Below are 17,437 nucleotides of genomic sequence, written 5' to 3'. Positions count from 1 at the left end.
TCTCAGATGAAGAGATTGAAGATGGAGAAGTTAAGCCATTTCAAAAAACTAGAATTGCAACTCGAGTGGAATTCCACTACTCAGGTGCAGTCCTTACCAGTGGTGATCTGCCTGCCAGCTGGACTGCTCCCACCCCCTGGATTCTGTTCCCTCAAGAACCACTCTGCTGCCCAACCCCTTCCATGTCAGCAGCCAGCCCTCCCCCACAACGCCAGCAGACTCCATTGGCTCAGGTACAATCCCCACAAATTGGAAGAATGGGTGAGTGACCTTCCTCCCAGCTGAGCTGTCCCATTCCCCAGACCCTGATCCTCAGGGCACATTCCATGGCCCTCCCCCTTGCCCACAGCCCCAGCAGCTCTACTGGAGGCCAGGCTGGTCTCCCACTACCTGCCCACACTCCTTGGAGACTACCCAACAAGCCCAGACTGCACCCCTCCCCTGGGCTCCATATTCTGGCCTACAACTTTGGAAGAAGACTTAGGCTTTACTGGAGGTCAGGATGGTGCTAGGGACCCCAGGTAAGTCACTACCCACTGCCTGATAGCATTCCTTAAAGCCCACTCAACACTCCTAGACTGCAACCCTTCTTCTGGGCTCTCTATTCTGGTCTACAATTTCTGAGGAAGCACAATTTACTGGTGGCCAGGCTAGTTCTAGGGACCCAAGGCCCCCAAAACTCCAGTGAAGATACCCTACTGGACCTGAAGACTTGCCAGTCACCAGAGCTATTGACCACTTAGGCCAGAAGACCAGAGAGGAAACAGAAATCAAGGAACAAAACACCCACCCGACAAAGACAAAAGCAGGCATCAACACCAGAAACTATAACCATCTCAAATCCAGATGCCTAAACACCATTGTAAGAACACAATCACTAACAGAACCAGAAACCAGCTGTCCAGGGACAATAAGATTCCAATATTCAAATGCAGCTGAAGCAAAGTAAATAAATTAATTAACAAAAATAATAAAACAATAAAAATAAATAATAAATTAATTAAAAAACAAAACAAAAAAACCTAGAATTGATGGTCAGACTAGAATGGGTGGTATGGCCATTATCAGAACGAGGCAGGGTAAACCCCTGCTATGAGTGGCTTGTTCTCTCCTTACCGATGCCTCTTTGGTGTTGGTCTCCTCTGAAGCTGACTTGGCAACCTTCTGAATGATGGGAGCGATGTTGGTGGGACCATACAGCTGGAGCTTGGGAAGGCAGCTCTGATAGGCTTCCACGACTCCTTGAATTCCTGAAGTGAGATTTGAAAAATCAACACTTCCATAGCCCTTCCAAATGGATTTACATACTCCCGAAAATAAAACATTAACTTTGTACAAATAGTCCTTATCTGTGCCACACACAGAGTTTTCTTTTTATTTATTCTTCTCTTCCACAGTATACCCCAACTGTAGTCTCTCTTCCTTCCACTCCTTCCAGTTCTCTCCCCACCCTGTTCGCTTTCCCCTAGGTCCACTTCTCCTCCATGTCCCTTCAGAAAAGAGCAGGCCTCCCAGTCATCAACCAAGAATGCCATAGCAAGATGCAATGAGACTAGACACAAACCCTTATATTGAGGCTGGATGAGGCAACCTGGTATGAGGAAAGGGATCCAGGAAAAGGCAAAAGAGTCAGAGACACCCCACCCCACAAAACCCCAAGCTAACAGGCACAGGGTGGAGGCACATGTAGGTTTTTAAGGCAAAAGGGAATACTAGATCAGTATATTGTTGCCTCCCCTCCCCCATTGAATCAAATCACAATGACTCAAGTCAAAAGCAACTGTTTTCACAAAGTTTGCTTCACTTAAGCCTTCATTAGATCACCATAGTTTAAAGAGGCAGAAGCTGCACCCATTTTATAGGTGAAAAAGTAGAGGCTTAGAGAGGTTACACAATGGGCTCCAGGTCCCAGAAAAAGTGAGTCACAGACTCAGTGTATAAATCCAGGTCTTTGAGTTGAAAGAACCATTAAGTAAGTTGGTTTTAGGGTCTGGGTAGTCTTCAGTTCCCTGGGGAGCAGTGCGGCTCTGTTTCTGTGCTGTGAACACTCACAACTGAGCTGCTGCACCAGTAGAAACTGAACCTGGAGAGATGAACAGGTCAGGCTCTGAGACACTGGCTTTCTTTCCTGTTGTGACTTACCTGCACACTCTGGGTTGTCTTCATTAAAGTTGATTGCGAAGTCATGAGAGACCTAGGCACCCATTAAAATTGTAAAAGAGGAAGAAAGGAAAATTACAACTTGAACCCAGTAAGGAGGCACTGGGGGCTTAAGGGTTTGCAAACCCTTTGTGAGTTAAGCAGCAGGTACCATTTTTAGCCATTATACAATCAATCTGAGATGGAGGCTGAATACTCAGCTCCCTGGGGAGCTGAGGTGACAGGAAGATTTTCCAGAATCAGATAAACGCTGGTAGGAGGGAAAATAAAAGCATATTAAAGAAAAAGAGAAAAGAAAAACGAGAACTACAGATCGTTTCTAGATTCAACTGGCCACAAACTGAAGGGTTAAAGGTGAATGAGCTCTTACATGTACCCACCTATTTAAAAAATTAACTCAAGCTGACTGATAGACGTGGTATTGCTTACAGAGGCACTGGCTAATCTGTTGACATTTAAGGATAATTCTGACAAAACAGAATTACAGTGCATGGGGGATCTTCATGTGCACACAGGTGAAATAGAGTGCCTTCTACTTCTGAAAAAGAATCCGAATAAAGTTAGCTAGCCTGTAATCTTCCATCACAAACTTCCCTGCCTGGCAGTGCCTAAGCGGAAGGTTAGATGATACACTGTTTGCTATTTCCTTCCCCCTAAAATCTGATAAAAAGAAATGGGATATTCTGACATCTGGACAGTTTTATTAAATCACTTGGAATTTCATGGAAAATTCCATTTCAAAGGTATTTCTAACCATTGAGTCTCTTGGGTACTAAAAAAATAGGTCACCTCATTAAAAGATAGATACCTCTTTTCTTAGTGGGAGGTCACAGGTGAAGCAGGTGGTGTGTGCCCACTGTCCCTTTATCCTCTGCAAATTCCAGGCAAGAGTGCTGACTGCCAGATGCCCTGCTTGGCTTATTTATCTCAAGTTTTTCTTTAGCCAGCAAGATCTTCCTTGTCTATCCAAATTATATACGATACACATTGCCATTGGCACTCCTTAGGGAGACTTGAATAGATACAGTTTGGATCCCTGGAATTCAATTGTTTTGGGTGTTTTCTCTGTCTCTCACCATAATGACTGTGAGTTAAACCAAAGAACCCTTTAACTGAACCATTCAAATACATACCAAGAACACCAAGAAACTTTTTTTTTTTTTTTTTTTTTTGGTCAAGGGCTCTCTTGGACCACCACAGTGTTTGCTGAGATGAGTTTCCACAGTGCAGTACAGGATCCAACCTCTGCTCACTCACCGTGTACTCTGGGGGTATCCTGGCACCAAACCCAAAAGCCGGGAACATTTTGTCACTAGAATTAAATAAAAAAGAAGCCGCTTCATTTATTCATCTAAGAAGGAAGAGAAACACGAGCCTGCTCAACCTCACTAGGACAGGTTGCCAAGCAAAGCGCTGACCCATGCAATAACATGGATAACCAGAATTAAGAGACAGTCCTTACCGTTCATTACTTATTAGCATAAAGCCTCTTCCCTTAAGGCTTTTTTTTTTAAACTAAATTTGATAGCCAAGAGTAAAATGGACCAAGAATTTGCACATTCCCACACGCCTCATTCTGATTTTCTGTTTCCTTGGAATAGTGAGTGATGTTGGAATAGGAATTGGCTGAATTAGGCTCTTTCATATACGTAATTTAAACATTTTTAAAGCAAGAGATGATTATTCCCTTTTTTGTTGTTGTTTTGGAGACTTGAACAGAAGTACCTCTCAAGATGACATTGCTGACTAGAGCCAGGGTTCAAACTCAGGCAACGCAGCATCTCAGGAGGTATCAAAAGGCACAAGGAAGTTTGGTAGGCTGCTACCTGGCAAATCATGGTTTCCTTCATAGAATTCACTGTGCCCTCCACATTAAGCATATACATACGCAACAACAAATTGTTTGCATGTCTTTTCGTACTTTCTAAACTCAAAGGGATCCTGTGTTTTGTGTTAAGATTTTTTTTCTTGTTTGTTTATATTTCTTAGGCAGGGACTCACTCTATAGCCCAGACTGGTGTAGAAATGGCGAGGTAGTCTATCTAGCTAGCTTCTAACACATGGCAGTCCTCTAGCTCAGCCTTCTAAGTGCCGGGATTGTGGACATGTGCCATAGAGCCCAGGTGTATTAATATTTTACATTTCTACTGCTATTTGGCCCTGACTGTCCTATACCCTCACTTTCATCATTGTAATTTTCATTGAATGTCTGCTCCATAAGTAGCCAGTGATAGACAATCTACCCATTTAAGTCAGTGCTCCATAAGTTGCCAGTGATAGATAATCTACCCATTTGAGTCAATACGACATGCCTATATGCAGCATAATTCTGATTAAGATCCACGAGAGTCACACCTACCCTTTGTTTGTCCTGGTCTCTTTTGTGATCACTAGAATTCATCTTCTAATTCGTGTGTTCATGTGTGTTGTATCTTAACCCTAACTGTACTGCACTCTAGTTAAGAGGATAGGGAATGGAAGTATTAACATTTATTAACACACACAATTGGCTAGCACTATCCCAGGTGCTGTAAATATTTACATGCAACCTTGGGAGTTCAACTTACTCTATCTATTCTTAGGAAGATGGAGTAAACATTATCACCAGAAAGGATTATGAGATTCCCCAACCCATGATTTTCTAATTACCACACACACACATACACACACACATACTACATGTAGTATTAAACATCTACTAGCAATTCCAGGACCTAGGTCCCGGAGTAGGCAACAAACAAGACCGTTCTTAAGCAAATTGTGTGCTGTAGTAGTGATCTGAAATATTGGTCCTGGGAGAAGGCATGTCCTTCTCATGCCGTGTACCTTTGTTTGTCTTCTCTCCTAGAAAGAACACAACTGAGATTTTTTCTTACATTTTTCAGTTAGTCTAGGGTAAAGAAGGAATTGATTTAGGGCTCACCTCATCCACTGTAGAAAAGAGGACATTTAGCCTGGCTCAAGCCCCACTTTCTGAGTGACCTCAAGAAAATCAAAGTTACAAAGCCAGATTCTCCCCCATCCCTTCCTGATTTAGAAGTTGTTAGCAACCCACGACAGTTTTGACAAAAACCTTCCAACACACAGTTGATACTACATGGAATTGGAATCCTCCATAAAACCACCAACTCTCTCGTCTCCTCATAGCTGTGTCAAGCCAGGCTCTGTTGTCCATGACATCTATGCATGTTCAAGAAAGTATCATTGCTGATAATGAAGAGACTTGCCGTAGCTTATAGAGGATTAGTCACAGCTCTAAGAAGAAAAAGAAAATACTCCCGGTTCTTGGAAAGATTGGAAGACTTAGCCTCAGCCCTTCCTCCTTAGCCAAAAACCAGTGATAGGCAAGGGAGAGTCTTGCTGGCTAAGTTAGAAGACTTTCCTGGTTGGAGCATGGGTCCTGGATCTCCCACAGCGGCAATGCCTCAGGGGTTAGAACCAGGAAGCCTGGGAAGTGTCATATCCTTTACTTTCTTTTAATGAGTTTTCTTTTTCTCATTTTTGGGAGGGGTATGATATATATATATATATATATATATATATATATATATATATATATATATATCTGCTTCCAATCACTAACCCAGTACCCAGTGCTTTAATGATATTCCTTTTATACCTGCTAAACCACCCTTGGGGATTTGAAGTTTGCTGAGTTTCATGCACTGTTATGTAACTGAGTTTGGAGAGTAGGATGGTAGGGAAAACGCCTCACCTACAAGGAGAATAATTAATGCTCCAGAAGGGCTGAGCTCTCTGAAGTCAGCCACCATAAAGCTTCCACTTAATAAACATACTGAAGAAAAAAAAAAAAACCTCCAAGCCTAGCACAATACATTTAAAGTCCATTCCTCCTGTTTAAAAATAAAAGCAGTCAGAAAGGAGTCTTATGCAATGACTAAGGGAGGGGACTTGAACAAAAGGAAGCTTTAATATGATAACACTTCAAAGAAGGCAGAACGGGATCTACCTGGCACTGAGCAAAAGGGCCATTAGCAACTGTTGGGAGAAAAACACAGGCAACCCTGCCCACCTGGAAATTTCAGAAGTCTATTGCCACACTGGTAAAGGCTACATTTCTTACTGTCAGAGTAAAGCAAAAAATACAACAAAAGGGTTCATGTCCTTCCATAGTCACGTATTATCTATCCTTAGTTTTGTAGGAAATGGCCACGCCCAAAGTCCACATGTCTCCAGATGGGAAATTTGATTTTAAGCACATTTGCACTGGCTCCATTAGGGAAACACTGAGCTAAAGCAAGATGTTAATACACACAAAGGGGGCATTTTACATGCCAATGTACATGCCAACGGAGGTCAATGCAAACGAGGTGGCCTTTCAGAGCACTTGGCGGTTTGATTAAGGCCATTTTCCACAGTTATCTTAAAACTGAAGTCCATAGCTAGAAATGCAACAGTATTCTGGGGACATGAGAGTGTGGCTTTCTTTTTAAAAAAGGGAAGGCAGCATTCAATTCTTCTACTTCCATACATTTCCTCCCCGGAAGTTGATCTTCTGGGAGCATCTGTGATGGTGAGGGTTGGTCACACTCACACCTTTCCCTACACAATTCCTCTTTATTTACCTTGTCCAAGTCTCAACTGCCATGCTGTATTGCTTCAGAGAACAAAAAACGGATGTATCAAGTAAAGGAACTATTCCACAGATTTCAAGTACTAAGTAACGAGTATCAAGATTCAATTACCAAATGCAAGATTCAAACATCAAGTAAAGGGAAATTTCTACAAAGTTCAGTAGGAACCAAATCTTCTGCAGCTAAGGTCATTGTCAATTTTGCTTTAAAATTTTCTTGGGGCTGGATGGTGGTGACATATGCCTTTAATCCCAGCACCCAGGAGGCAGAGGCAGGTGGATCTTTGTGAGTTTGAGGCCAGCCTAGTCTACATAGCAAGCTCCAGGTCATCCTGGTCTACACAGAGAACCCATTTTGAAAAACTAAAAAAATAAAATTGCTAAGTTGTAGAACAGCTACCCATCACATAGAAAACTTTGGGTTCAATCTCTAGAACTGTGTAGAAGAAAGAATTTAGGATGTGTTGTTATCAGTTGCTAAGTCATTAAAATAATTTTTAGGGATCTGGCAAGATAGTTCAGTGGGTAAAGGTGATTGACACTGCTGATCCTGAGAACCCAAGCTTGATCTACTCCTGGGACACACTTGATAGAAGCAGAGAACCAACACCTGAAAGCTGTCCTCTGACCTCCACATGTGTGCCATGGCAAGAATATAGGAAATAGTTTTTAAAGATTTATTCTCTTTTTAATGTGTGTTTGTTTGTCTATGGGCATGTGATATGAGTGGAGGGCCCGGGGGAGGCCAGGAGAGGGAGATCTCCTGGAGCTAGAGTTGCTGGTACCTTGAAACTCCTGATGGAGTTCTGAGAACCAAACTTAGGTCCTCTGCAAGAGCAGTTTGTGTTTGTAATTGCTGAACCATCTCTCCAGACCCTATCCCCTAAATAGGTTATGATTATAAACTATCATGGGAATTTGGGGTGTGGTTATGTCATTGAAAGAATTAACAGTACTGAAGGTTAAAACCCACTTCACATATTTGGTTTTCTTAGGGCAAATATATATATATATATATATATATATATATATATATAGAGAGAGAGAGAGAGAGAGAGAGAGGCAAAATGGGTTAGAATTGATGCTAGGTTCTGCATTGTGAGCAATAGGTAGCCCTTCTTCATAGATATATAAACAAACTGGACCCCCCATACACACCTCTACGCACACTGTTTTGTTGACAACTGATTTATAAAACCTTTATACTTCTTATATATAATAATTAAGCCTGAAATTAATATATATATGCTTTTTAGATCAATAATATTCAAATTAGAACTGTAGTAAAAATTCAACCCAGAGATATTTTTAGAATAGTTTTAATCTCTTCATAATGAATCATTTTAGAAATTAAAAATTACATGAATATAATATCCTTGTTTTCCTTATAGACATTTGCAATGCAATGACCATCAAAATGACATCAAACTAAATTTATACTGATACACTGAGGACTAGAGAAGAGATTCAGAAGGTAGAGTGTCTGGCATTCGAAAAGCTCTGGGCTTGATGCTCCCAAACACTAAATCAAAACTGTGTTGGTTTTAAAAATGATACACTGGAAGCAAATTCTATGGAGGAGGGAAATAGAAAAGGAGTTGACGAAGAAACAAAATTCTCATTTGAAACTGAAGAGCTGGTTCAGGTAGTTTTTGTAAAAAAAAAAAAGATGATTGTCAATATCCAATCTGCATAACATTTAGATTCTATTGTGCAGTTACAAGAGTTACATGAGAGTTTATTTTTACATGTCCATATTTGTAACACTTCAGAAGTTTCTATTCTTATCACTATCTAAAACCTACAACAAAGAAAGATGTTTTCAATAAAATACTGTGTGAGGGCTTCATATTTTTATAGACCCCTTTCAGAGGCAAATGAGCAAAACAAACAAAGGAACCAAGCCCCTGAAGGTCATTTGTCCAACATGACCTTTAGATATTACACTATAATCCTTTCATGTTCAGTTCATTTTTAAAGATTGAATTTTGAGTCTTTAAGATCACACCCTCCACCAATGACTGTTTGCCACAGGCAGAGCTACATGGGCTCTGCAAAGGAAACTAGGTGTACCTCTAATTTGTAGTCAAAGACACAAATCTCATGAGAACAGAGGTACAGAGCTGGGTGTGAACCCAGGTCCACCTGTCATTAGGTCCCTTTAAGGGTATGTCATCACACTGTTCTACCACCCTTGTTGACTCTGTTCTCCACAAGAGGCTGGTCTGGTCCTAATGATGCCGAATAAGAACTCCATCTGTGTTCTTGGAACAAAGGGTATGTGTGTCGTGTGTGTCAGAATACTGATTAGCCCAGTGACCACTGTCAAGATTTTTTCTTTCTCCACCCTTCTTCCAGCAGGGTGCAATGGGCCCTTCCTTCTTTTACACACTCTCCATCCTTACACAGGAGGCTTTTCTGGGCCATGCTGGCCTGGGACTATGTTTGTTTTTGTTTAAGATACAGTTTCTCCATGTAACTCAGGCTGGCCTTGAACTCCTGTGGTCCTTCAGCCTCAGCCTTGCTAGTGCCAGGATTCTAGGTATGAGCCACAACACTGTGGCTTTTTGACACACCTCTGCGTTCTACCAGACTGAGCTACATGTGGAAAATTCTACCATGTTGCTCTTTGTTTTTGATGCCCACCCAAGGGGAATGGTATCCAGGAGTTGCAGCGGGGATGTTGGCTTTCTAACTGAGCCAGCACTCCTCACTTAGTGGTGGTTTCAATCCTGGAGAACCATTAGAGCAACATCAACAAAATCCCTGTTTCTAGGTGTATAGGAGACAGTGAAATCAGTCTGTTGGAGGAGAACCAAGTATCAGCATGTTTGGAGCTTCCTGGGTGAGTGTTTTCTGGTTTGCAGACAAAGATGAGTCCCGATGACCAGCCCAGTGTTCTGCATGTCTAAATGCCTGACTTCAAGAAAAGCATGCCACTTTGACACTGAGGTGTGTTCTGGGATATTTGTATACTGTGTGAAGACATATTGCTGTGATTGGTTTAATAAAGAGCTGAATGGCCAATAGCTAGGCAGAAGTTATAGGTGGGATTTCTAGAGAGAGAGAGAGAAAGAGAGAGAGAGAGAGAGAGAGAGAGAGATATTATTTTTTAAATGGGTTTATTCAAGTTATAAGACCTAGTGGGACAAGCCTAAGCTAAGGCAGAGTTTCCATAATTAATAAGAAGTCTCTGTGTTCTTATTTGGGGCTGGTGATGGAAAAGAAAGTCATCTACAGAGGTGTGTAAGAAGAGTGGATGCTATGAATGAGAATTCTTGAAGCTGTGTCTGCAGAGACTAACTGATCAGAATTTCAATACTGTGGAGACATTGGAATGCTCAGATCCTGGGGATAATTGTCTTATCTTTAGCTCCTGGGATAGCCATTCCTTGCCCACCTCTAAGTTGGAACTACCATCCTTTGACTAACAGATTAAAAATCCTTGGAATCTATTGGCTTAGCAGACCCACTCACTGGCTTCCAGCAATCCGAAAGCTAAGAATATTACCAGATAGCAACTTGGGTCTTTAGGAAAGCCTCCCCAATCTTGCTGTAACCACCTTGCTGATGTACTCACTAATGTATTTAAAACTTGCCTTGTCTGTGAAACTATAAAACTTCATGAGATTGTTTCCACATTGAAACCTGACACTTGGGGTAACCTAAATCTGTGTTCTCAGGTTGCGGTCATTCAAAATGGCTCCAGAGCAAACTGTCTCTCATTCCCTTCAAGATGGGAGCTCTGGTGTTTGCCTTGACAGTGCTTACTGAAAGTGTGCTGCAGCAGGGGATGTGTACATGTGTGTGCCCAGGGCTGTATGTAAGCATGTGCATGCATGCATGTATGTCTTTGTGCACATGTGTGCACATACTCATCCGCATGGGCAGTTGAGGCACATGGGCTGGGGTTGTCCTTGCAAGAGGGTGAGAGATAGCACAGGCCAGCAACATTATCTTCTGGATTTGGGGACAGCTATTTGTGGTTGTGAGAGCCACCTGGAGAAGAGATTTTTGTACCCCTCAAGCTGTTCTACTCAATGGGTCACCTGCTAATAGTCCAGTAGTGATGACTGTACAAGGCAGAGAGAACACCGTTGTCTGTCAGAGGTAGAGGGATTGCTAAGGCTCACAGGATCTAAAAACCCATGTGTGGTTGCGGGAGGGGGGGTGATGCCTTCTGTCAGTTTTTATGCGAGTGTTTCTTTTTAAGCGCCAACCTTCCTGACTTTGATGTAAGAATAAATTAATTCCAGGGCCCTGACTTGAAATTTCCCGACTCTGCCTGTCTACTGTCTATCCACCCACACAAAAGAGAAACTGCCGAACCTTGTCAGCTTTCAAGGGAGCAGCTTGCATTCCAAGCTCTCCCAGGGAGTCTCTGAAAAGAGCATGTTTTTTTTTTTTTTCAAACCCTTTTTCTTCTTTAGAATTTGCTGGTTTTAACGTAGAGCTGCCTTCTTTAAACACAAATGAAATGCTGCTCTGCTGGGCTGCCCAAAGTTGTTTTTCTTGTATAGCTGGGCATGGTGACATCAGACTTACCCTATTAAAATTTAAAAGGAATCATTTCTAATGACTCCTCATGTAACTACTAAGGTGGCATATCTTATGTTTATATAAAACCTGTGCTTTTGAGGGAATACAAAATATCTGTCAACTTTTGTCTGGTTTACATTCTAAAGGGATAAAGTCTTTAAGAGATGTCCAGTCACTCTGACAATGGTGTTGGCATTCTGCATGTGAGGCAACCAGGAAATGAAGACACACTGTAGGGATTAGCAATAAAAGCTTCCTTGATGATGGGTGAGTGTCTGGACCAGCAAATGAAGGTGATACAGGACCAAGATGAAGACTCTAGGTCTCAGCATCTCTTTTTCTTAACAACTGACCACTCCACTCTTTGGAAGTCAGTATCGGATGCCTTCTTCCCTGCAGGCTCATAGTTCTTATAATACATTCCATATATTCAGTTTTTACCCACTTATTTATTTTACGTGGGGGCTGATCTTACTATGTTGCTTAGGTTGAGCTTGAGCACAGTGCCTACCTAGCACTCTACTGGGAAAACTACCTTCTATTATATGCATCTCAAGGTCCAAACATTAGGGCTCCTGAAAACATCACCTGCCTTCCTTCTTATCTCATTGTGTGTACACACAACATTACACTGGATTATTAATAAGCTTGTATGTGAGTGAAGGAAAGCATAGGATTCCCATTCCCATGTCTTGGGGAAGTTTGAAGAAGTCTCCAATACAGCAGAGCTGCAGTGCCCCAGACCCTTTCCTGTCTAGTAAGGATTTCCACCTGATACAAACCCCTCTAGAAATTGTCCCTGAATTGGAGCCTGAGGAAACCAGAGCTGAAATGCCTTATCTCCGTACTCAGGAGATTTATTAGAATGGCTTACAGGCTGTGGTCCAGCTAGTTGAACAATGGCTGTCTACCAATGGAGAGTCCAAGAATCCAGTGGTTGTTCAGTCCACAAGGCTGGTCTTCAGTATACACAGGAATTCTGAAGAAGTAGCCTCTAATGCCAGTGAAGGAAAGGAGCTGCCAGTGAAAGCCACAGGCAAAGAACAAAAGCTCCCTCCCTTCTTCCATGTGCTCTATATAGGCTTCCACCAGAAGATGTGGGCCACATTAAAGGTGCATCCCCCTGCCTCAAAAGATCCAGATTAAAAGTGGGTTTTCCCACTTTAAATGATTTAATTAAAAAAAAAATTCCTCACAGGTGTGCCCAGCTGCTAGGTTTTAGTCAATTCTAGATATAGCCAAGTAAGCAACTAATAATAGCCATCATCACACACTTCAACAAGGTAATTGAAAATGACTTTTGAGGTATGATTTAGGGGTGCAGCAAGAGACACTGGAAAAGAATTTTGTGCATGTTTATTGCTAGCTCATCTCACAGAACCCTCTGAACTCCTCACCAAGTGTCCTACGTGGCATGTTGGGGTAATTTTGCTGACCAGGCCTAATACAGAGACCTCAGCATGTGGGAGACTGATTGGACCTTTCTTACAACACATGCTCTGGGTTTCACAAGGGTGTGCCCTTTGCTGTGCTGTGGCAGTTTTATTAATTTTTGTTTTGTTTTGTTTTGTGTGGTTGTTACCAATAATAAACTCAGGAAGAACAGAAATCACATTATGTGTTGAAATTTCTCTAAACCCAGAGGATAGAGTTGCTTTGTTTATTTTCTTGGATTAAAGGTCAGCTGTTTCCAGCTCATTACCGAGTAGCCTTGTTTCACAATCACACCAGGGGGTCCTCTGAGATGTGTACATTTATGTTTACATTGGTTCCACCCCCAAAAGCCTTAAGCAAATGTCTGCACTCCTTCCCTCTATCCTGTGACTTGGCAGTGACAGCCCAAATCCAGCATTAATGCAGTTATGTTGATCACTTCTCTCAGGGAGACACTTTGGTGGGAAAGACCAGCATTTATCATCAAGGAGAAATAAATACTACTGATTGAATCTTGAGATCATCTCTAAATACATGTAAACACACACACACACACACACACACACACACACACACACACACACCATCTAAAACACTGATGTTGAACTCAATGTGTAGAGTGAGGTAGATTGTCGTTCAAATAAACACCTCCATCTGTGTGATGATATATGACTTAGCTTTATTCTTTTAAAAGTGATGGCTCTTATGTAAAGAGGTCTAAAGTATAGAGAATGAACACAGCAACATCCAATAAAGCCATGCTTCTAAAACTCAGATGTCTGAGAACTCTTGGGCTGTAACTCTGGTTCAGCAGGTCAGGGATGATGCCGGTTCTTGAACAAAGCGTGAGTAGCAAGGATAGCTTCACACTGAGTCCACACAATGGAAGTTAGGGTGCTACCTAGTGACTTCACAGTCCTGATAGAGCAGAAAGCTGGGAGGAAATTGTCGCCTCACGGAAGTGAATGTGCAACCAACTCACTTTCTCTAGGTACAGAATGAAATGTCCGGCACAAGGTTTTTATTCCTTTCTTTCTCAAGCCTCTACATGAGGAGCTGCTGGAATTGACTGCCACTCTTTTGCCACGAGTCATTCAACAGCCGTGGGACCCTATTTGAGAGATAAGACCACAGCTGATGCCTGAAGCCTCTTACCTGTCGTAGTCTTGGCAAATCTCTCCTACAGCCACCAACGCCTTTAGGTACTCATTGGGCTGGTACGGGTGGATGTAGTGCAGGGAACAGCTGTTCCTGGGGTCTCCATTAGAGGCAGTGAAATCTATAGCTACCTGGAAGGGGCAAAACAGAAGAATAGATGGAGTTAAGTCAAATGCATTGTTTAGAAAACTTTTCTAATCTGGAGAGAGGCATGGCCTCAGACAGAGAAAAATAAGGAGTACACGACATATCTGGCTCATTAGAAAATTGAGAGAAGTTAATTAATTGCTTGTAAAAGTAGTTATTAATTTGACTGAAGGCAGTTCTGCTGTCTTTTGTAGTCCCTTTCTCTTCCTGACCAAGTGGAACTTTAGATTATGGTTGAGAAAGCCCAGTCTCATTGATCCACACATCTTCAGACAGTGAGGGAAAGGCAGAGTATCTGTCTCCAGTTTCACAATCCACTAAGAAAAGGCTTCTGTGTTCCATGGGTAGAACAGCTCCATCTATGAAGGTCAGTCAAGAACCCTTATGGCCAAATTCTGTGTAGAGAATGCTGTCTCCCCGAGAAAGGCATTGTTGTATTTCCGTGAGTGGTCTGTGGCACCGATATGTATTAGAGTGGTTTTTAACACATTGTCTCCAGAAGTAACCCTGTCTTTTATGGTAAAGCATTCTTTCCGTTCATGGGAGACCTCCTGCCTGCTACAAGGAACACACCTGGGTAACTTGTCATTTCAAGTGGGAACTACGGAATGAAAGCCTCTGTCTGATTACCAAATAGTCTTTACTCTTTTAACTTCTGAGTTATTCTGACTCCCAACTCAATTTTTTTTTTTTTTGTTTTGTTTTTTCGAGACAGGGTTTCTCTGTGTAGCTTTGGAGCCTATCCTGGCACTCGCTCTGGAGACTAGGCTGCCCTTGAACTCACAGAGATCCTCCTGCGTCTGCCTCCTGAGTGCTGGGATTAAAGGCGTGTGCCACCAATGCCCGGCAACCAACTCAAATTTTTAAACATTTATATTCTAGGTCAGCATAAAAAGCAATGAGTTTCTTTATGGGATTTTAGTACATAAATGTCATAATATTTTATTATTAATTATCCTTCTTCTGCCCATGCCTTGTGCCCTCCTCCTGGCTGGTTTCATCCTTCCCCCAGACAGCCCCCTCTGCTTGCTTATCATTTTTATCCTATTACCCTCTTTGTCCCCTTATCCCTTAAGATTTATTCTTCCTCTCATGGTCTCTTTTCTAGTTTCATCTCTCTCTCTCTCTCTCTCTCTCTCTCTCTCTTTCGCTCTCTCTCTCTTTCACACACACACAATTTTAAAACTAAATTCCATATGTAAGAGATAACATGATATTTGTCTTTCTAAGTTTGGTTATTTCACTTCATGTAATGATTTCCAGTTTGCATCCCACTAGTGTTATCATTCTGCTTTTCTTTATGGTTGAATAAAAATTCTGTTATGTATCCCATTTTTTTTATCCATTGATCTGTTGGGGGGGGAGCATCTGGCTCTATTGCCAAGTTACTGTAAGTAGGTCAACTATAGATATGGGGTGCAACATCTCTGTGGAATGTTGATTTACAGTTCTTCAGTTATATTCCCAAGAGTGCTGTAGCTTGGTCGTATGGTGGTTCTGCTTTCGGTTTTAGGATGAGCCTCCATACTGGTTTCCATAGTGGCTACACAGGTTTACATTCCCCACCAATAGTGAATAAGGGTCCCTCTCTGCCCACACCCTCATCCACATCTGTTATTTGTTTTCTTTGTGGCCATTGAAATGGAATCTCAAAGCATTTTAAAGATGTTGGATAAAGATGCTGGATAATTTCAAGTGCTTATTGACTTCTTGTATTCATCTTTTCTGTATGTTGTATGACACACGCATGTGGTTGTATATCCATGTGTATCTTGGCCCAAGGGCAACACTGGACACCTTTCTTGATCATTCTGCATCTTATATATTGAGGCAATGTCTTTTGCTAAAGCCAGAGCTTGCTGTTTGGTTAGTCTGGCTAGTTGCTTGCTCTGGGGATTCCATATCTGCCTTCTACACAGTAGGGTCACAGCTACACCCATTTAGATTTTACATAGATACTGGGATCTCAGTTATGGTCCTCACACATGTGAGGACACACTGAGCTATTTCTCCAGCTCCTGACTTTCTTCTCTTGAGAACTATCAAGTTAGTTCATTAGCCCATTTACTTATCAGATGATACAGTCTTTGGCATTTCATTTTTGCAGTTCTTTAGTTTAATCCCTTGTCTGATGTATTGTTGGGAAAGACCATCTTCCCATTTTTTCTAGGTTGTCTCTTCCGTCTGGTGATGGTTTCCTCTGCTGTGCAGAAATCTTTTAATTTCATGTAACTAAACTTGTCAATTCTTGGGCTTAGTTTCTGTGCCACTAGAGTCCTTTTCAGAAAGTTCTTGGCTATGGTTACATCTTGAAGTGTTTTCTCTGTGTTTTCCTCTAGCAGTTTTAAGCTTCAGGTCTCACATTAAGTTCTTTGATCCCTTTGGAATTTATTTTTTGTGTAGGGTAAGTGACAAGTTTTGTTTGTCTGCATGTGGGATCAAGTTGTTCCAGTGCCATTGTTAAAGAGGCTGTCTTCTTTCCAATGGATGTTTTTTGACAGCTCTGTCAAACATTAGGTGACTGTAACAATGTGGGCATATTTCTGGGTCCTCTATTCTCTTTGACTGGCCTACTTGTTTTTTGTTTTGTTGTGTGTGTGCCAGGGCCATGTTGTTGGTGCTGTTTTCCTATCTTAGCTTTGTAGTGTAATTTGAAACCAGTGATTGTGGCTCCTCTAGCATTATTCTTCCAATTAAGGATGGTCACCTTTGGGATGCTTTGTCTTTCCATATGAAGTTTAATATTTTTTCCTACTTCTGTGAGGAAAAAGGCTATTGGGATTTTTATTGCATTGGCTTTATAGAGCTTTGTCTTCCCATTAACCACATTAATTCTGACAATCTATTAGCCTGGGGGGGTATTTCCAAATTCTACTGTCTTCTATTTCTGAGAGCTCTTTCACTCCTTTGTTAGGTTTTTCTTAGTTATTGTACTTATTTTTAGCCTACTATGAATGGTATCCACCCCACCCCTGATTCTTTGTAGTGAAGTATAGAAAAGTTACTGTTTTCTGTGCATTGATTTTTGTATCCTGTTATTTTTCTGAAAGAGTTCACCAGGCCTAAGAGTTTTCTGGTGGAGTACTTAGGGTCTCTAAGCTAAGTACAGGACCATGTCATCTATAAATGGAAAAATTTGTCTTCCCTTCCTATTTGTATCCCCTTCATTGATTTTTCTTGTCTTATTGCTCCAGTTAAGGTTTTGAGCACTGTATTAAAGAAGAGTAGGCATCCTGTCTCTAAAAGAAATGGTCTCAGTTTTTAATCCATTTATTATAATATTGGTTAAAGGTTTGCTTTATAATAGCCTTCATTATGTGGAATTATATTCTTTCCATTCCTAGTTTCTCAGTACTTTTATCATTAAGGGATGCTGGGTTTGTCAAGGCTTTTTGGCATTGAGTT

General features: G+C 41.5%; 1 protein-coding gene across 1 annotated transcript in view; it reads right to left on the bottom strand.

The window, feature by feature from the left end:
- Positions 1–17,437, bottom strand: part of Cpne4 (copine 4) — a 321,642-nt gene that overhangs the window by 12,755 nt on the left and 291,450 nt on the right. The window contains exons 10-13 of the mRNA XM_035444565.1: positions 13,883–14,016; positions 3,418–3,472; positions 2,143–2,194; positions 1,117–1,250 (exon numbers count right to left, since the gene is read on the bottom strand). Coding sequence (XP_035300456.1) covers positions 1,117–1,250; positions 2,143–2,194; positions 3,418–3,472; positions 13,883–14,016 — 375 coding nt within the window. The remainder of the gene's footprint in view (positions 1–1,116; positions 1,251–2,142; positions 2,195–3,417; positions 3,473–13,882; positions 14,017–17,437) is intronic.

The sequence above is a fragment of the Cricetulus griseus genome, chromosome 4 (genome assembly GCF_003668045.3).
Source record: "Cricetulus griseus strain 17A/GY chromosome 4, alternate assembly CriGri-PICRH-1.0, whole genome shotgun sequence".
NCBI lineage: Eukaryota > Metazoa > Chordata > Mammalia > Rodentia > Cricetidae > Cricetulus > Cricetulus griseus.
This window is presented reverse-complemented; position numbering and strand designations above follow the sequence as displayed.